Source organism: Antechinus flavipes, chromosome 1 (genome assembly GCF_016432865.1).
Source record: "Antechinus flavipes isolate AdamAnt ecotype Samford, QLD, Australia chromosome 1, AdamAnt_v2, whole genome shotgun sequence".
In the NCBI taxonomy this organism is placed as follows: domain Eukaryota; kingdom Metazoa; phylum Chordata; class Mammalia; order Dasyuromorphia; family Dasyuridae; genus Antechinus; species Antechinus flavipes.
The window spans coordinates 316,676,975-316,698,692 of NC_067398.1; the positions used below are offsets into that span (position 1 = coordinate 316,676,975).

The 21,718-nt window shown below is 36.2% G+C and overlaps 1 protein-coding gene across 2 annotated transcripts in view; it reads left to right on the top strand.

Moving 5' to 3' along the window:
* The window catches only part of FRMD3 (FERM domain containing 3), a 299,096-nt gene that overhangs the window by 216,478 nt on the left and 60,900 nt on the right, over positions 1-21,718 (top strand). For both annotated transcript variants that reach the window (XM_051966415.1, XM_051966425.1), the window contains one exon: positions 7,717-7,840. In XM_051966415.1, coding sequence (XP_051822375.1) covers positions 7,717-7,840 — 124 coding nt within the window. The remainder of the gene's footprint in view (positions 1-7,716; positions 7,841-21,718) is intronic.

Below are 21,718 nucleotides of genomic sequence, written 5' to 3' on the forward strand. Positions count from 1 at the left end.
TCCAGGGTGAATATTGTTTAAATATGTTTATAAAACTGAAAATATGGACCTTTGTTTTAAGGAGAAGTTTGGGAGCATTAAATGCCATGAGCAATTTCCCTAAGGCCATCCAGATTAATATATAGAGTAGTGGAATTACTTGGACTTGAAATTATTAAGGCCTGGGTCTTTCTCCTACTTCAGACATTTACGAGTTGTATGACCCTATAGCATGCCAAATTGCAGAAATATTTTAAATGAATAAACAAAACCCTCCATTCCCTATAATCAAGATTTAATTATGTTAGGAAAATAAAAATGAATAACTGAGAATCCAAATAGCAAATCAACTGATAATGATTTCACAATTTATTTATTTATTTGGGTATTGTTACCATCATATTAAGGACAAGCCAAAATAAGCCTTCTAAAAGCAAAATATATATGTATATTTTATATATCTAGAAGGGAGATATTCTTTTTTATTGTTGGTATCAATTTCACTGAATATTAGCCCTTCTATTAGCTTCTATGAGAAAACAGAGATAAGCATGGACTTGGTGTTGCAAGGTTTTTTTTTTTTTTAAATTTTTAAATTCTATGATTCTGTTGCCCCTTTCAGGCAAAAAGTGTAATGCCAGAGAAACTGAGGCAAGATAGAGAATAGAGAGTTTTTAATATTTTATTGGAGAGCTTGGATTAATTGGCTGGACTGAACTCGTGTCTCAAAGAATCCAGCATTGAATGTGAGATTCCAGGAATTTTTATAGGATTTCAGTGATAAGAGGAACAAAGGCAAAAGGTGGAGAACACTGATGAGCTGGAACTTTCAGGAACAGACCATAAATTCGATTCTGACAGGTTTGGGTTAAGGAACACAAATTCTGATAACTTAGGAGGACCTAGGAGCCAGGATGTCTGAAATAAGAAATATGCTTACCTATCTCTAAATAACTAATAAATAAATAAAACTGCAATTTATGGCTCTATGGAATGTAATGGTCAGGGCTCCCAGGCCTAATTTATATTGATTCTAATGGTCAGGAAGGCGGGGGTTGGCATTGAGGCAGAACAATTCAGGGAAACTGTGGCATAACAGAAGACCATGTGATTTTGTGGACAGGATACTAGTTCTTTTTCTTTTTTAATATTATTTTATTTTTCTAAAAACATGTAAAGATAGTTTTCAAAATTCTTACTCAGGAACTAGTTCTCTGATTCCAATAGACTTGGGATGGAAAATGACATCCACATCCAGAGAGAGAATTATGGGCACTGAATATGGATTGAAGCATATTATTTTCATCTTTTTTGTTGTTGTTTGTTTGCTTATGGGGTTTTTTCCTTCCTCATGGTTTTTTCTCCTTTTAATGTAAATTTTCTTGCACAACATGATAAATACGGAAATATATTTTTAAAAAGTGCACATATTTAACCTATGTCAGAGTGAATAACAGAACTGTGGAAATTATTCTTAGTTATACTGCCTGAAAATGCTGAGTACAATTAGCAACTGCAGTAAATGAAATACTTCCTATCATGATGAAAGCTGGCATTGCAAAGGAAACAAACAAACAAACAAAAACATCTCTCAATACAGAGTCTGGTGGGCCTACTTCCTTTGTAAAAATCATTTTCTTCTTATTTTCCTCTTCAAAAGGAGAAGGAAAGACTTGTACAAAGTTCTGTTGAAGTTTCTGTTCAAATGAGCAGAGCAATTAGCATGATGCTAACATTGGAATCATACTTCTTCCTTAAAGAAGGCTGATGTTCATATCTAGGAAAGGGTCATCTTGATGTGGTTTGAATGGTCTCAATTCCTGGTGGTCAAGAGGTTAGTGGCAATAAGAGTTGTTAAGAATCCCCTTTAAATCAGCTGTAGGTTTAGAGTGATAGAATCCACTCATTCCAGAATTATTAGTTGCAAAATGGAAGTTTATTGTTGTATAGAAATCAGTTTCTAGTGGGAAATGGAGTTTTGGCATTGAGAATGCTTTCTCATTGGGCAGAAGGATCCTGGGAGCTGAGAGTGACAGAGATCTCAAGCTACCTAGGGCCATCTGCAAAGACCTTAGTTGAAGGAAGCTGTTATATTGGATATCTTGATGGGGGCTGGGACAGTCTGAGCTGATCAGAGTAGGAGGGGACTTCAGGAGATGAGGTTCCTGGGATTAGATTCTTATTGGTTTTCATCCCGGATCTCCTATTGGAATTAATAACACTTCAAAGGGGTGCTTTTTGACCAGGATTTCTAATTGAATCAAAGAAAGATAACTTATCTGGGGGGATATGCCTTCCCCCAGGAGGGGCTGAGACTCTGAAAGGGATCACAGATCAAAAGGAAAGACAGTTTCTTAAAGGGACCACAACTTTAGCAAAGGAAATAGTTCCCTCTTGATTCAGTATCACACAGTGTCTAAGAATTGGAAAGGGCATTAGAGAGTATCTGATGCAACCTATACAAGAGCAAGAATTACTTTGATAAGTGGACATCCAGTTTTTGTTGGAGGACTTTGAGGGAGGGGACTCACTACTTCCTAAGACAGCCCATTTAAATTTTGCATAGTTGTACTTATTATTATGGGGCAAACAGGTAGCTAAGTAGATAGAGTCTTCCTGTTCCAAGAAGTATTCATCTTCATAAATTCAAATCTGGCTTCAGACACTTAATAGCTGTGTGATCCTGGGCAAGTCACTTCATCCTTAGTTTCCTCCTGTATAAAATGAGGTAGAGAAGGAAATGGCAAACCCTTTCCCCTTATCTCTGTCAAGAAAATATAGATGGAATTACAAAGAGTAGGACAAGAGTGAAATAATACTTTTTTACTCTTCCCTTTAAAGGCAAATATAAAGATATAAATAAAATATTTATTTTAAATAAATATTTATTTCACTTTAAATAAGTTTTAAAAATTTAAATAAAGGTATTTAAATAAAATAGAAACACAAATAAAATATTTTTAAAAGATTAAAAGATATATTTTTTTCCACTGGCTTAACTTTTTCTACCTATAGCCTTCATTCTGTTTTGGGATTATCTGTAACTCTTCTCTCTCTGTCTGAACCTCTAGTCTAGCACATTATATAGTACCTGGCACATTGTAAGCTCCCATTAAATGTTCACTAGGTCTCTCTCCATTCACTTGTCTTTTCTAAGAGGATAAAAGAGAACTCTTTGGTATTATAGTTACCTGTTTTTGGAAGGATGATCATTTGCAGAGATGTGTAGAAGAGATAATTTGCATTAAAATTAGGAAATTAGGCCAGATCTAGCCTTGACTTCATCTTGTCTTCATATTTAGCTAATATTCAGGTAATTACTCCTCTCCACCTATTCTCTGTCTGTCTCTCTCTCTCTTTTCCCCTCCCCCTTTCTCCGTCTCTCTCTGTCTGACTCTTGTCTCTGTCTCTCTCCCTCCTTCCCTTCTACCCTTTCTCTTTCTCCCTCCTCCCTCCCTGCTTCTCTCTCTCTCCCTCACTCTCTCCCTCTCCCTCTCTCCCCCTGCTCTTCTCTCCCTCTGCTTCTCTCTCTCTGCTTCTCTTTTCCTCCTTCCTTCTCTCCCTTCTTCCCTCCTTCCATCCATCCATCCCCTTCTCTGTCTCTCTTTCTGTCTAACTTGATTATTTCTCTATCTTTTGAACATGCCCTGATTTCTCTCACCTTTGTATATCTGTTGACCTTGTCTAGAATGTCTATTTCCCCCCTACTCTTTATCTAGTGAATTCCCATTCACCTTTCAAAGTTTGGTTTGGAGGCTGCTTCCTCTAAGGATCTTATCCAGATCTCCATGATTCATAAAGACTTTTTCCCTTGAACACATGCAGCACCATGTTTTGCAAATTCTAGATGTACTTGACATGTAATATTTTACTTTACAGCTATACCTTACTGTTCTATAATACAGATGCACTACTAAAGGCAGGGCCTGTGTCTTACCGAAATTTTTTGTTCCTGCTGGGACCTAATAGGAGTTGCTTGGTACCTTGGAGGAAGAACTGGCCAACTTTGAACCTAGGAAAACTTCAGTTTTAGTCCTGTTTCTGACATATATTTCATATGTGACTCTGGATAAATAATTTAGCAATTCAATGTTTTAGGCCAGCAGTTCAAATTTTTAGTCTTGAGTCTTCTTTACAGTTTTAAAAAGTATTGAGGACCCCGAAGAGCTTTTCTTCATGTGGGTTATCCATCAATATGCATTAAGTTAAAATTTAAAATGACAAAATTTCAAAAATATTTATTCAAACAATAACAAACTTATTACATGTTAATATAAATAACTTTTTTAAATGAACAGAATTATATTTCCCCAAAGATTTTAATGAGAATGGCATTATTTTACTTTTTCTTTTTTTTTTTGCAGATCTCTGTAATATGTCTTAATAGATGATAGCTGAATTATATTCAATCCTTTGTAATATGTAATTTTGAGTGAAGTATATGAAGAGAATACAATTATATAGTTGGAGTTATATAGTTGGAAACTGTACACAATTACATAGTTGGAAAAGAATGGAGTGTTTTAAGAGGTATATAACGTCTTAGTATTATTATGAAAACAGTTTTGATCTCATGGGTCCCCAAGGAGTCTGTAGGCACACAGTTGCCTGTTTTAGGCAACTCTAATTAAGACTATGAGCTGAAGATAAGATATAAGGGCCTACATTCTCAAAGGAAATTTAATCACTAAAAGTTCCTAGTCTAATCCCTATTCCTTCTTCTTGGTGTCCAGCAGTGAATCAATGAATTTCTGTACTTTTCTTTGTCATTCTTCAGATTTTCAGTTTTCTTATAAAAATGTCAGGACTTGTTAAAAAAATTAAAATTATCCAATATGTCAGTTTTCACTACAGACTGGTGGGTGAAGAAGGAGAGCTACAAGCTATTTATCCAGTTTCTCTTGCCATGCAAAAAACACAAAAAATATCTTTAGGATGACTGAGAGGCTTTGAGAGAAACTCATGTTAAGCCAATAAACATTTGTTAAACAATCAAGAATTATGGGGCAAGTTCCGATCTTTCTTGTTGCAATGCTCATGGCAGGTTTGGCTTTGAATCTTAGGGCAGTTCACCCATGAAGGGATGGCATAAATTCCTTTCTGTCCTATGAATTAAATACATTAATCAATAAACATATTAAGTGCTTATTTAATATTGCTATAGCACTGTACCAGTGCTACAGCACTGGTGAGATAAATACAAAGAATGAAATAACCATCACTTTTAAAGAGCTTACAGGGTGACAAGTACATATATAAGTATAAAAAGTAGATTTTATGTACACACATACATAAAATATATTATATATACAAGGTAGTTAGGCTGTAGATATTAGATGATCAAGAAAGTCTCCATATAGAAGGCAATGCTTGAGCTGTGATGAGAGAAAGACAGACAGAGAGAGAGAGAGAAAGAGAGAGAGAGAAAGAGAGAAGGTGAGGAGCATGTGCACTCTGAGCTTGAGGTATAATCAGGGTAAAACCATAGAGATGGGAACTTGCCCCATTAAATGAAGACATACTACATTCATAGTTGAAACCATTAGGAATTCATCGTACTTCAAGATGATCTTATCTTCCACGCTAAGACTTTTGAAGGTTCTATTCCCACAGAGATGGTAACTGCTGGGACATCCTCCTTCTGAGAAAGATATGTGATATGTAGGATTTATTGCTTCCTCAGACTTCAGGATTAAAGCTAATTGACAAAGACTTGTTTCAAGACAATTGACATTCATCTTTTTCTCTTCCTTTTTTCTTTGTTTCTTTCCTGGACTTATCTAAAAAATAAGGAAGACGTTCAGCATCTAAGGAATTCAAATTTGAGTTGGAGAGAGTTATAGAAGGAGATTCCTGCACTCCTCCCAGAGGCCAGCAACATGGGGAAGTGGATTTTTATCTCCCTTTCCCTTTCTGCCTTCCTGCCTCTACCACCAGTCATGTCATAGGGGCTACTAGATGCTTAGCAGACAATGTATCAAACAGGAGCATGTTTCAGACAGATACAGAAACAAAGAGACATTCAACTGAGGGAAGAAAACTTCAAGAAGCCTGATTTTACTCTCTACAAAGGGAGAAAGAACTTTTAGGTCCTGAAAAAAGTTGTAAATTGACCTGCTATGTTTAAATCCTACATATGTCTTGCTCCCATTGTTTGCTTAGGTTTGTGCCCCCTCCATGTGTTTTCATTGGAAAATGAGCCCCACGCTTATGGAGAATTTTTTTACACTGATTTTACCATACCCATATATAAAAATGACTTTCTTAAGAACTAATTAAGTCTGTTGGGTGATTGTTAATAAAAGCCATACTACTGGGGGTTCGTGAGCTCTAGAAGAAGGACTAATCAACTATGGAGTTATAAGGAAAACCTGAGTTCGTATTTGTTCTTTGGGGATACAATCTGGGAATGTGAGTTCAAATTTAAAAAGCAGCCTGGAGGGGGTGTAGCACAGAAAGGGTTAAATGGGAGAAACATATTGGGAAATTATTTTTATATTACAGCATAGAAACAAAAAATATCAATTCACTTTTTTATGATTAGAAACTGCCTTTTACCAGAGAATATAACAATTGTCATTTTCCTCTTTGGCTATCACAAATCTGAACCATATGCAAGAACTCATAGTAATGAAGCTCTAGGGATAGTTAAGGAGAACATTATAGAGTAAATAATTAGTTTGAGAGATACTTCTTGCTGGATTCTATTGGTATTGAATGGGATACTAATGCCAAGTACCCCCATGTGGGATCACAGCTCTGCTGAAGCTATAGGAAAATAGAAAAGCCACAGTAATTTTGATGCTTCTTTAAAATGGGGAATGGTATCTGAATTTGTGATTTCATCGGTATAGGGAACTTTTATCAGATGACCTCTACTGATAACAGGTCAGCATCTTCTTTGCAATTTATACTCTTAAAACAAATGCCTAAGGTATTGAGAAGTTAAGTGACTTCATTGCCCCTGATCATTGCTATATGTCTGAAGGAGATCTTGAACTCAGGTCTTCCTAGTTCTGAAGCAAGCTCTTTTTTACTTAGGTGTCCTATTTCTATTTGAGTTGGACACCATTGCTCTGAGGTAGTTAGGTGGCTCAGTAGATAGAGAGCCAGACCTAGAGTCAGGAAAACTCATTTTCTTAGAATCTGGCTTCAGGGACTTGCTACCTGTGCAAGTCACATCACCCTGTTTGCCTCAGTTTCCTCATCTGTAAAATGATCTGGAGAAGTAAATGGCAAACCACTCCAGTATCTTTGCCAAGAAAACCTCAAATGGGGCCACAAAAAATTGAACATGACCAAAAATAACTCAACCACTACCACCACCACTACTGTTGCTGTATACCATGTTCCCTCTCTTTAAAATTAATGAAGAAAAGAAATTAAATGAGGAATCATAAATTATGAATTGTTACCTTCCACCTTTGCTTCTTAACTCCAAACACACATCAAGAATTCAAGAGTAAACATGGAGAATACAGAAAGAACTACCATGGAATTCCTTGGTGGCTGGGAAAAGGGAGATAACAAGCATATTATGTTAGCTATGCACTTAACTTGACCTTCCCTTTAATTATTTCAGAGTGACATGAAACTCCCATTGGGAAATGTTTGCTGCATAATATTCATTTACTTGTTTTTAATATCTCTCTCCCTCTCCATCTCCCTTTTCCTCTCCAACTTTCTCTCCCTCTCCACACCCCTCTCTCTTTCCCTCTCCCTTCTTTTTGACCACAGCTGAGCTTGGGGATTATGATCCTGATGAACACCCAGAGAATTACATCAGTGATTTTGAGATTTTCCCTAAGCAGTCCCACAAGTTGGAAAGGAAAATAATGGAAATACACAGGAATGAACTCAGGTAATACAGTGTACTCTTTGCCAGAGATATCTGCGGAGGTGTGTTTTAATGGCGGATAGCATGCAGAAATCCCTTTTTTTTTTTTTTTTTTTTTTTTTTTTGAGAAGCATGGCTATATACTTACAGAATTCTGGGGTTGTTTTCACATGTGCCATCAAGAAAGAATAGATATCATTATAAATCTTTATATCTGTACATAGTACAGTGTAAACTACCTTAAGGAACTTGGAGGGACAGTTGGAATATTTTTCTTTTCTGTTTTTTTCTTTCCAGTAGTAACTTGTCACCTTTACTGTTTCCGAAAATAAGATTTATGGATACACTCACCCGGGCACACAAGCACATATCTCAGCTCCTCTATTTTTAGCCCTCTGTTGGCACACACTTTTCCTAGGGCAGTTGTTAGAAACCTTGATACTAAATAGTAATGACTTCCTCATGCTGTGCTTGCCCAGTTGTTTCTGAGACAAGAGGGACAGTTGGAATATTTTTCTTTTCTGTTTTTTTCTTTCCAGTAGTAACTTGTCACCTTTACTGTTTCCGAAAATAAGATTTATGGATACACTCACCCGGGCACACAAGCACATATCTCAGCTCCTCTATTTTTAGCCCTCTGTTGGCACACACTTTTCCTAGGGCAGTTGTTAGAAACCTTGATACTAAATAGTAATGACTTCCTCATGCTGTGCTTGCCCAGTTGTTTCTGAGACAAGAACTTGTTTTATGACTCTATTTTCCTGTTACTATGATCTTGAAAGAGACTACTGACTATATGAAAACAGGGGGAATGTCTATGGGTAAGTCCTCAAAAATGAAACGAGACGCTATTTGGGATCGGTTCCCAGCTTTGTGGCTGTATTGATGGCTCCTCCATCACCATAACCTGAGTCTGGTGGGAAACAGAGCCGGAGTTTTTAGAAGGTTGCGATGAATACAGACTGTTATGGCGGGATACAACTGAAAACTATTGGAATCGAGATGTTGACTCATTACTCTGAAGGGAAACAGCCTCACAGAATCTCCCAATCTAACAAGTCTGCGAGTCTCTGAAGAGCTGTTTTAGGCAGGTATACCCCCTTCTGGTCAACCTTGAAATTGCACGACTATCTGGAGACTAAAGAACTGCGTTTCCTTCGGCTGGAGGGATTCCTGGAAAAATACCCTTTTTGCAGAAAAGGAAAACCCAATATAGCAAAAAGAAAACATTCATCCAGAATTTCTAAAGATACAATGAAGGCAGATTAAATATTTCTTCATATAGTGTTCCCAAACGGTTCAGATTTCTTTAAAGAATTTCAAAAAGTACCTACAAGATTTTACATTTTGAGGGTAGAAGCAATTTGTCACAGAACTGAAACCTCCCCGTTGAGACACAGAGATTCCTTCCCAAATACAGTGCAGTAAAAATGTGATTTGCCCCTTGGTTCATTTTGGGGTCATAGGATCATATATTTAGCACTCAGCACAAAACCTAACACATAGTAGGGCTTAATAAATTTTTATTGATTGAAGGATAGATCGGAAAAAAAAAAAACCTCCGAAGCTTTCTAATCCAACACTATCATTTTTCAGGGGAGGAAGCTGAGTGCTGGGAAGATTGTGACTTGCCCACAGAGCTCACAGAGGTGGTAATTATCAGAGTGGGATTTCAATTCAGTTCCTCTGATTTTGGAGCCTCTGCTCTTTCCATTGAACTATGTTATAAACCATCATAGAATCAAAGATCTGTTTACTATGGAGGAATTTCATGACATTAAATTTCCTTTTTATTTGAAAAATTTTCCTTTAACTTGTGGTTCAGTACCCACATTCTCCCTTTAATAGGTGTGAAATCAATATGAAATGTCCATGGCTTTTGAGACAAAAGATATTGAAAATAAGATTGTATACTCTTTTGTTCTGATGCCTCAAAGAGCACGATTCTCTTTTCCTTTGACACTTTTTTTGTATTGTATCTGTTTAATCCATGACTCTGTGTTTGAAGTTGGAGGTGTGTTAATAATCGTCCTCTGGTTTTGTTGGTATGTTGCCTGTCATCATCAAAAGTAATTGACAACATCCAGGAAATATGGGATCCTATCAGGAATATAGTGTTTCTAAATTGTCGAGCCCAAATTCCCTGACTTTGCTTGAAATGTCCGTGCTATAAAACGTGTCATGTTGAATCTGCCAGACAAACTCTCTCTGAAAAAAAGAAATAATTGAAGTTATATGTCTCAAAAATCATGTAGTCCAAAACAGCATGGTATCATACTGATATTCTCCTGCATTTCCCTCTGGCCAGAGTAAAAGATGACTGTTAGCATGTGTTTTTACTGGTACCCAAACTTATCAAGAGAAAATAAAGAAGATTCTCTCAGCTCATTTGGTTGACCCAATGGGTCAAACTTATGAAAACACAGGGGCAGCAGTCCCCTGCAACATGGATAGGCATAAATGGGTTGTTGTTCAGTTTTTTCAGTCATGTCCAACTCTTGTGACCCTATTTGGCATTTTCTTGGTTTGCCATTTCCTTCTCCAACTCATATTACAAATGAAGAAACTGAGGCAGAGTTAAGTGGCTTGTCCAGGGTCACACAGCTAGTAAGTTTCTAAGGCTATATTTGAACTCAGATCTTCCTGACTCTGGGACTGGAGTTCCATTCATTGTGCTACATAACTGTCCATCATCATCATAGTTGACATTTATATTGCATTGTAAAATTTAGAAAGTGCCTTACAAATATCTTATTTGGTGCTCAGAACCACAGCCCTGGGAAATGACACTATTATTATCATCCCTATTTTAGAGATGAGGAAACTGAGGTGGGCAGAGTTTGTGACTTGCCCAGATTCATATAACTAGTAAACTTTTGAGATAATCAGGTCTTTTCAAGTCTTTTAGCCTCTGATTCCAACACTGTCTACTATACTACCAAATTACCTTATTGACGAAATAAACCTACACGATGGGATCCCAGATCTGTTGGAATTTGTGAGTGCATTTCCTTATTTTGTTTTATTTTCTCTTCAATTAGTCACATGATTTCTCTATGCCAGTAGAGTGGAGAGATATTTTGAGTTAGTTTTGAAAGATGAATAGGAAAAGAAGCCAATTGTGTAAAGAGCCTGGGGCTTATTGTGTGATGATTTGGATTGGAATGGAAGCTCTGTTAATACTAATTGAAACAGCTTGCTGTCCCCCGGGCCTGCCATATACACTTAATTTTAAAAAGATGGTGAAAATGCTGACAGGTTTGTATTGGGAATATGACCTGCAAACTCAAGTGTGCTGATTAAACCCCTAATTCAGCAGGAATGATAGGTAAAAAGCACATGACAGCTTCACAAAGGTATGATTTATTGCTCTCTCCAAGTTACTCAGTAGCCATACTATCCTATAAACAAGGGGATAATGCAGTGGCAATTGAATTACTGCTTGGAGAATATAGGGGATGCTCCCTTTTAGCTCCTAAAGTTACCTGTCTTTTTGATGGAGAAACAAAGACTGATTTCTGGAGTCAGCTTCAATTTTTGTCTTAGACTAGATAACCGCATAATAATAATAATAATAATAATAATAATAATAATTGCCAAGGACCACATCTGCTTGGGTGGTGGTAGTCATCCAAGAAGTGGTTAATTAAAAAGTGGAAAAGTTCTCCAACTCTCATTTTATAGATGAGAAAACTGAGGGCTGGAGAAAGTAATGATCTTGTCTATTTTTTCAAGGGTAATAAGTGGTAAAGCTGGGATTTATTACTTCATCTATTTTTTTCCACTGAAGGATTATACTTGGTTTTTGCTGAGTACGTTATTCTTATTTGTAATTCTATATCCTTTGCCTTTCAAAATATCATATTCCAAGGCCTCTGTTCCTTTAATGTGGAAGCTGCTAAATCTTGTGTGATGCTGACTCTGCCTCCAGAGTATTTAAATTGTTTATACAGAAATAAATTTCCTTGATGACCTGGGAGCTCTAGAATTTGGTTATAATATGCCTGAAAGTTTTCATTTGGGGATCTCTGTCAGAAAGTGATTGGAGAATTATTTCAATTTCTATATTACTCTCTCAGTCTAAGATATAGGGACAGTTTTTCATGATAATTTCCCGAAATGTTATATCTAGATTCTTTTTTTTTTTTTGATCATGGCTTTTAGGGAATCCAATAATTCTTAAATTAACTTTCCCCATTCTATTTCCAGGCCAGTTGTTTTTCCAATAAAATATTTCACATTTTCTTCTATTTTCTTTTCATTCTTTTGACCTTGGTTTAGATCCCTCCAAATTCCTGTAATAGATACCTTCTTTTCCTTTCTTTTCCTCCCTTCTCACTTTCTTCTTTACTCTCAACAATCCAACTTTTTATCTTTTCATTTATCTGAAACTAGTTTCTCCAAAGATACTGATGATCTCTTAATCCCCAAATCCAACGATCTTTTCCTTATTCCTCATCCTTCTTGACCTGTATTTAGCCTTTGACACTGTTGATCATTTCTTTGATATTCTCTTCTCTCTAGATTTTCACCATACCCTTCTCTCTCCTGATTCTCTTCCCTCCTATCTATCTCATCGGTCCTTTTCATTATCCTTTATTGGATCATCTCTTGTACATGCTCCCTTCTCTTTCCTGACACTGCCACCACCATGATGTAGTCACTCATCACCCCATTACAATATTACAATAACTTGTTGCTTCTCCATTACAAATCTCTTCTCATTCCAGTCTATCCTCTACTTACCTGTTAAAGTAATGGTCTTAAAGAGCAGTTCTAATCATGTACCTTCCTACTCACTAAACTCCAAGGACTCCCTATAGTTTTCAAGATTGAAATTAAAAATCTCTCTTCAGCATTCAAAGTCTTTCATAACCTCTCCTTCTCACCTTTCATTCTCACCCTCACTTTTCAAGTATTCTGATAAAGAGGGAGGGGAGGTTTTGCAGAACTGAGAAGCAGAGAAACTGAGGCAGGACTGGGTCAGGATAATTAGGGAAACTGAGTCAGGACAATAAAACTGTGGCATAACATTTCTATCTGAATTCTTCCAACAAGAGAGATCTAACACCATTTGAGGCAGCCCACTTTTGGAAAGTCCTAAATTTTAGAAAGTTTTTCCCTTGTAGTTAATCCCAAAGGCTGCCATCTTTTACCCCTTGCTCCTGAATCAGAAACCTTCCATTGTGTCTACAGCAGATTTGATCTTCATTCCCTCACATATGTCCTCTTCTCCCATGCCAGGCTCGATGCCCTTTATCTACTATACATTCTCATACATACAAACTTCCTCTTCTCTGGATTTGGTATTCATTGTTCTCCTTTTGCCCAAGATATTCTTCATACATGGAATGCACATCTCAGACTTTCAGAGTTCCATCTAGACTTTCTTCATCCTTCATGAAGCCTTCTCCCATTCCCCTCTTGGCTAATGTCCTTTTCCTTCTCAGATTATAATATTTTTGGTCTGCTTATCCAGTAAGATTGAGTATGTAGAATGCTTTGCAAACCATAAAGCATTATATAAATGCTAGTAAATTATTGGTGTAATTATGATTTTGGTACAAATTGTATTCCATCAATAGAATGCAGATTCTCTGTGAGAAAAGACTGCTTAATTTTGTCATTGTATCTCCAGGGCCTATCTTGTGATGGGTTGATTAGTGTTTGTATTAGATTGAACTGAATAGCAGTTTTTGGCACCATCACAAATAATCACCATATCAATTAGTAAGCTTCTGTAGCAGAATCTGGTGACATAGAACATATGTCTTATTAGAAAGAGGAAAAAGATTAAAATATCATTCCATTTAATATTCTCAATAAGTACTGTTGTTCTATCACAATCCACATTGCATCAACTCATTATGGAAGTAACGAAGTATGATTTTTCTGTTCTTTAAAGTAGTCAAATGCATCTCCAGGAACAGCTTCACCCACAAATGAGATTACAATTAGTTATATTTTCTAGCTTTAGTTATAGACTTAAGAACTGATGATCTGTAGTAAAGGGTAATGCAAATGTCTTTTGTAATGATAAATCTAAAGAAATTGATGATGAAAAGAGAGATGACCCTGGGGTTAAGTAAGCAATTGGGTTAAGTGACTTTCCCACAACTGTCTGTGGCCACATTTGAACTCAGGTCCTCCTGACTTCAGGGCTGGTGTTCTATCCACTACACCACCTAGCTGCTCCAAAGGCTCACTATTTATGTGAGACAGTGGTGAAGGGCTTTAGTGGAAGTTCTCTAAGAGATGTGAGATGAAATAGAGAGGAGATGAAGAAGTTCTCAGTGAATGTGTTGAGTTTCAGGAGACCCCAAGAGGTTGGGGTTGCAGACCAATGTCACAGGTATCTCAAAAGAATTTGCAGGCTTGGACCCATCTCCAAGTCAAGGGGCAAAGTTAATTGTAATTGTAGTGCCAATTGAAGTGGGCTAAGGATTTAACACAGAATCAGGAGAAAGGAGATAAATTTATTGGACAAGGAAAGACAAGAATCTCATTATTTATTTGCCAATTTTATGGTTTACAGGTAGGTTTGAGGGGTGTTCTATTCATTATTGTCTTAGGAACTTGGTTATCACTGACCAGTAGATGATCTTATAGCAATATTAGCAGGACCATCCTAATGCCAGAAGACTTTAGAATCATTGATAGACAGATTATTAGAACAATAGCACTCTAAGGTCAGAGGACCTCAGGATCACTGCTATATCTTTCCTAAAATCTAGGGAAAGAAATATATAGCTTATTATATTTCTAAGGCTAGAAGACTTTAGAATTATAAACAGATTGTTAGAACAATAGCATCCTAAGGTCAGGGGATCTCAGAATTCAGCTAGAAGCTGTAGCCTAACAAATAGCCTCACTTTTTTTTTCACTTAAACATGAAGCAATGTTCTCAAGTGAGAGGGTAAGGACAGGAGGAGGGATAAATAGTTTTGGAAAAGGTGTTATAGTGAGTGGGACAATAAATCAACTAAAGAAGTATAGAAAAATTGCCCTGCTGCGGTGAGGAGCGTGTTGAAATTATGTAGCATAAATTTGTATAAATCCAGATTTTCTTTATGCTTTTCTTCATGATTTTCTTCAGCTCTGTTCAGAGAATAGGACTAGGGACAAAAGCATTGTATGGTGGAAGTAATCTAAACCTGGGGTTTGATAGGGAATAAATGGTTGGTGAGCAGGTAAGGGGACAAGGGACACAAGAAAAAAACTTTGGGAAAGGAAAGAAGGATTCAGTCAGTGCAGGGATGATGACTGAGGAAACAAGTGAAGCAATTAAGACACAGTTTCTTAGTGTGCTCATTGACCTCTAAGTAATTTCTAAACAGCTCTAAATCTATGCTCAGTGTAAATGGTCAAGCTCAGACTATACTTCTAGTTTCCTCTCTCCTGGTTCAGTGCTCATTCTACTGGTCCAGGTTTCACCAATTCTCTTCTATTCCCCAGCTTATAGTCTAGTCTATCTCACTTTAGCCACATCCCTTTCTTCTCTGGAAACATTTCTCAGTCCATAAGGAAAGAATTTGTGTATCAGAAAAGAATAGAGGAAAGGTGAGATGGATATAATGAGAACTATTGCCAGGATGGACCAGGCTATTGTAAGAAGCAGTGACTTCCTGGTTTCTCAAGAGAATCCTCAAGCAAATGCTGAATGACCACTTGTTAGGGGAAGGATTTTGGAGGGAATTCTTGTTCAGATAGGAATTGGGATTTGAATTAAATAACTTTTTCAATTTGAGGTGCTGTGATTCTGTGCATCAAAAACATCTTTTAGAAATGACAGAAACCATATCAATTGAAATGCATATGACCTTGTATTCTTTAATCCGGGGGCAGAGTCCTGGTATCCAGAGGGAGGACTGATTACTGGTTCAGTTCTAGTTATGTTACTTACCTTAAAACCAGCCAATGTTCTTCAGGTCATCAGCTTTTTAGACACTAGGATTTTTCTTAACTTAGAGTTCTTTCATTAAAAGTAAGACACTGTTTCCTTTGCTGGGCAATGAAAACACACAGTTCTTTGTCTGATTCTTTATGTAGAAAAAAGCTTGTTAAAAGTTTTCTCTAAGTCAAGCCATCCAGATGTCAGAAAAAAATGGCTTTTGTGGCCTAATATCAAACTAGACTTAACAGAAGCAGAGCAACTAATGAGGACTCTTCAGGATTGGTAATAACAAAAAAGTGTATAGGTCTAGACCTAGACCAAATTAGAAGTAAGTAAAGTTGGTCATGAAATTTTTTGCACTTTTCCATTCCCCACCTCTCTTTCTTATTTCTGTATCATTCACAAAGTATCAAATATTTTTGTGTTGCCCTAAAGCTATTCAAAGCTTCCGAATGTGGTTCCCTATCTGGGCCTCTAGATCTTTTTCTACAGTCAGTGCAATTAATGGATAGTGATCTTATAGTTTATCAAGGAGTATACTCCCAAAGACAATGCTGTACCTTTCTTAGTTGAGCACAGGGCCTGATATAAGAAAGATGCTTAATAAATGTTTATCAATCAGCTGACTTCCTTGGAGTCTAGAAGACTTGGTTTTCAATTCTTGCCTTTGAAATCTACTGGCTAAATAATTCTAGAAAATTCATTTTACCTTTTACTGTCCTATGCAAATTTCTGAGTTTTGGAATCATTGTTCATCTGTATTAGTTTTTCCCATTAGATCTCTATATCATTAAAATTATAACAAACCATATAAATCTCCAAGTTCCCAACTGTACTCTAAATCCAAAAATATTTTTCAGGTGAGATTTTTTTCCCTCTTTAGGTTACCAGAGAGAGTGAATATATTGGTTTAATATAAATTTATGTATTACGTTCCTTAAAAAAGGAAAGAAAAAAAAAGAAGGAAGGAAGAATGAAAAAAACCCAATATTTTTATTAACCAGTAACTATATGAAAGGCATTCTGTTGGCACTGAGGAAGGAAGAAAGGAATACAGGAAAAAAGAAAGGAAGGAAGAAATAAAGAAAGAATAAAAGAATATCAATATTTTATTATTCATTGACTATGTGAAAGGCATTCTGCTAGCATTGGGGCATTTAGATAAATAAGCCATTTGTCCTCAAGAAATCTGCAGTCCATCTGAATATTGCTAATTTTCTGCCCCTTACCAGGTAAAACTTATATTAAAAAAAAATCTGTTTTATTTTATTTTTAGTTCCAAATTCTCTCCCTCAGCCATCTCCCACCTATTGAGCATAGAAGGAAAACAAAATCTATTGCAAATATGTATTTCTGTATTTTTGTATTTGCCATGTTTTTTTTTTAAAGCAATAAAAAGAAAGAAAGAAGAAAATATGCTTCAATCTGCATTCTGAGAACAATTGATTCTCTATCTGGAGGTGAATAGTATGTTTCATCATAAGTACTTTGGAATTATGTTTGGTCATCACATTTACAAAAGAAATGAGTTAGACTGATGCTGTGAATGTAAACACCATTTATTGTTGGTGGGGAGATCATAGGTCTTTATATATTTAGAGTCCTGAAGGCTCTAAGAAACCTTCATTTTATAGATGGGAAAGGCTAAGTGATTTGTCTAAGGTTACATAGGTCAGGTGGCAGAATTGGGTTTTACTTTTCACTTAACAAATCATAGATTCATATCATCAGTGCTTTAGACCTGTAAGAGTTCTTAGAGGCTTTGTACTCCTGGCCCTTTATTTTATTGCTGAGGAAACTAAGATCTAGAGTTGAAAGTATTTGCCCAAAGTCATACAGACAGAAAGGAGCAGAGTGGGGATTTCACTCAGCATGTCCTGACTTCAAGTTCAAAAGTTTAATATTGGTCAGATAACGATTTTGGCCACCTTTCACACAGGTGGTACCTTCCTACATGCTTAGAATTCTCTCTCTGAGGGGTAAATATCATTATCAGCCTCCCTAAACAGGCTGATCTTGTAGAGACAACCATGCAATAAGAACCTTCTTTCTCAGGAAATCTTTGATCTGCCAGTAAAGATGTAAAGGGTTCTTTTGAAATTTTTTCCAGAATTAAAAATATGTGAAGAGGCTACCAGTCATTCAACATCTACTCAATATCTTTGTCTGTATCAAAGCTTCTTAAACCATGGGTCTCAATCTCACATAGGGTCACATAACTGAATGTGGAGATCATGATATTCTGATTTATTATCAGTAAATGTTTGATTAGTAAATGCATTTTTTATACCTATGTATACAGGGTCATATAAACATTTTTCAAATGAAAAGGGTCAAGATGGAAAAAGTTTAAGAAGCCCTGCTTTATATAACATCAAATCTAAATATCTCAGATCGCTTATTAAATTCTCATTTCTCTTCTGAACTTCTCTGACTGATCTTCACAATTCCCCAGGCGGCTCATTCTTGGAATAGCCCAAGATCTTGGTGCAAGATCTCATCAGTTCTGGGCCTCTACCTCATTACTACCCTCTGCTCTTCTGATCACAAACTCATTTAAGAAGAGAACTCAGATTAAACATCTCATTTCTCACCTGGCTGTATTCCTTTGAGACTTCTCTTATTCACTTCTCCACATGGTAGGTGCCTTCTCTTCCTTTCTCCACTTTCCCCTTCTTTTCAACTTACTTTTTATGAATTGTCTTCCCCCAAGAATTTGTAAGCTCTTTGAGGGCAGGAACTGCCTTTCTTTTTTCAAATTTGTATCCTCATTGCTTAGCATAATACTTGGCATATAATAGGCTCTTTTTTTTTTCCCCTAAGGCAACTGGAGTTAAGTGACTTGCCCAGGGTCACACAACTAGGCACTGTTAAGTGAGATCAGATTTGAATTCAGATCCTCTTGATTTCAGGGCTGGTGCTCTATCCAACAACAAGTTCTTAATAAATATTTATTGATAAGTTGATCATTGTGTTAGTTGAGGTTCGTAAGTCTTTTAAATTGTTTCTTAGTCATTTTTAGTCTTCTTTCTTTTTATTAGCTTTTTCTTTGCTACCTATAAACATCTTCCTGTCACACTGCCACTTAGCTCAAGCGTTCTTACCTGAACTACTAAAATAATCTTTTATTGTGCTCTTCTCTAATCTATCCTCTAACAATTAAGATATATACATACTCTAACCTAATCTAAATATGGTCAGGATACTTTAACATTTAGCTGATAAATAATTATCTTATTAGAATGAGTGATGTATTTTGTCAAAAGTTTTTTCTTCATTAATTGTGAAAATCATGATTTCTGTTTGTTTTGTTATTGATATGATCAATCATGATCTTCATTTCAAATAATTAGGACAAATATTAAAATCTGAAAAAATATCTTAGGGGGTGAAACATTTTAATTTTTCTCATTTCTTTCTTTTTTAAAAAGAAAGCTGTTAAAAAGCTTTTACCTTCTCATAATTGTGCATGTCTGCCTTTGCCAGGTGGTTATTTTTCTTTACTTTACCTGCCAGATAATTTAAAGATTTCATCCATTTATATAAATAGTTGTCAGAGCAACTTAAAATTGTTGTGACACCTCTGAGCCCTTTCTAAAAGGCTTAATATATATTTAAGTAGGAGGGAAAAATTGTTGGTCAACAAGGAAAATGAGTAGAAAGAGCACCATGGGCTAGATTTTTATCCATTTTGCTTTTTCCTTACATTCATGTCAGTTTAACTCAAAGAGAAACCATTCTTTTCCATTAGGAATTTATTTGAATTTCAATGAATGTTTAAGAGCTTCTCTAGATTTCTTCAATTTTTTTTTCCCTGAGGCAGTTGGGATTAAGTGACTTGCCCAGGGTCAAAAGCAGCTAGGAAGTGTTAAGTGTCTGAGACCAGATTTGAATTTAGGTCCTCCTGATTTCAGGACTGGTGCTCTATCCACTGTACCACACAGCCCCTAGATTTATTCTATAAATAACCTCCAAAGAGGAATTGAAAAGCCTTTGTCCCATATGGAGAAACAATCTCATTTTGCATATTAAGATGTTCCTTTAAAAAATCATGTTTAAAGTGAATCTATTTGTATATTGTATGTTGCCACAGTCTTCCATATGTTTTAGCATGGCTTTAGTTTGTGGGAAATCTCTGAGGGTATTTTTGTGTCACTAGTAGGCAGTCACTTCTGTGACTGATTGTTCAACATACAAAATAGGCTTTGTTAACTTGGAAAACTATTGCTATTGCCTAACCTCTTAGATTCTCCCCTTTGATTGTAAGGTCCTTGAGGGCAGGCCCTGTCTTTTGACTTTGTTTGAATACTCATTGCTGGTACCTGGTATATGCTTAATAGACACTTATTGACTGATTGATAAAAGGAGGTATCTAGATCTGTGACTAGGATTGTTGTTTTTTTTTTTTTTTTTTTAATGTGCATAAGGAAGATAGCACAAAACAAGCCCCAGGCAAGTTGTACCAAGTGTCCTTCAGTGGAGGAGGAAAGAGCAGGGCAGACTATCCTGCCATCTAGTGGCTTCTTACTTTTACTAATTATTTATTTTTTTTGCTGAGTTCCTTGGTGCCTTTGCTTATTAGGAGGCATGTCAAAGTACTTTGAAAATATAACAATTCAGGGCAAATATCATTGTTTGTATAGTAGTTTTCAAAAAATATCTTATAAAATTAGACTTTGTATGAATGTTAATAAGATCATAAATATAGATCTCGTATGGACTTCAGAGGACATGTAGTCCATCACCCCTATTTGATAAGGGAAGCTTGAGATCCAGAGTTTAAATGACTTTTATCCAAGGCCATCTAGATCAGTAAACTGCCAATCTGAGGGTTGTATTCACATTTTCTGAACAAATCTAACACCCTTTCCATTCCAACAGTGAATGAGAAAATAAATATTATATCGAGAGGCTGAACTATATTATGGAGAGGTTTTGGAGGTACATGTTGCATGATGCTTTCTATTTTTTTAGTAAGGAAATCTTGAAAAGAATCCAGTCCCTGCCCTCAAGGAGATTATAACTAATTAATTACATGCCATTTATCCTTTAGTTCAAATATTATTGAGTATTATCTGCATTATACCAGGTACTATGGATAATATGAAGATACATAAGACAATCCCTAACCTCAAGGAGCTCATAATCTCTGAAGAAAGATAAAATGACACAGGCGGCTACAAGATAAGGTTGTTGGGGCTTAATGCCATATAAATAATATAACAGTACTGCTATACCTAGAAAGCATACTTTTTTATTAAAGCTTTTTATTTTCAAAACATATGCAAAACATTTTCAAAACATTTTTCAGCAGTGACCCTTGTAAAACCTTGTGTTCCAAATTCCCCACTTCTACCTACCTCTTCCCCTAGATGGCAAATAATCCAATATATATTAAACATGGTAGAAATATAGATTAAATCCAATATAGGCATACATATTTATACAATTATTTTGGAAAGCATACTTTCTATGGATGTCTGTATAGTTGATGAGGTTGTTGCATGCATTGCCAGAGCTAGCTGGAGGCTCCAAAGGAAAGTGTGGGAGAGAAGTATTAGACTGCCCACCAAATTGGAGGTTTACAGAGCTGATTTTACTGTTGTGTTCCTGTGAAACCTGGACAGTCTGCCAGTACCAAGCCAGAAAACTGAATCATTTTGAATTGTCTTTGAAAGATTCTGAAGGTTACCTGGCAACACAAAGTGTTGGAAATTGAGGTCCTCTCTCGACTGAACTGAGAAGCATTCAAACTTGATTACAAAGAGTTTAACTCTGATGGGCTGGCCAAATATATGTTTGCCTAAAAGACTATTTTATGGAGAACTATCATGAGATAATTGCTCACAAGGAAGTCAGAAGAAGAGGTACCCCCTCAAGTCTCTCTGGATTGTGAGACATGGGAGATGCTGGTCCAGCCTTGTTCACCATGACATAACTGCTGTCAAAGAAGGCACCATGTTCTTGGGGCAAAGCAGAATCACATTAACACCAAAGGTGTAGAAACT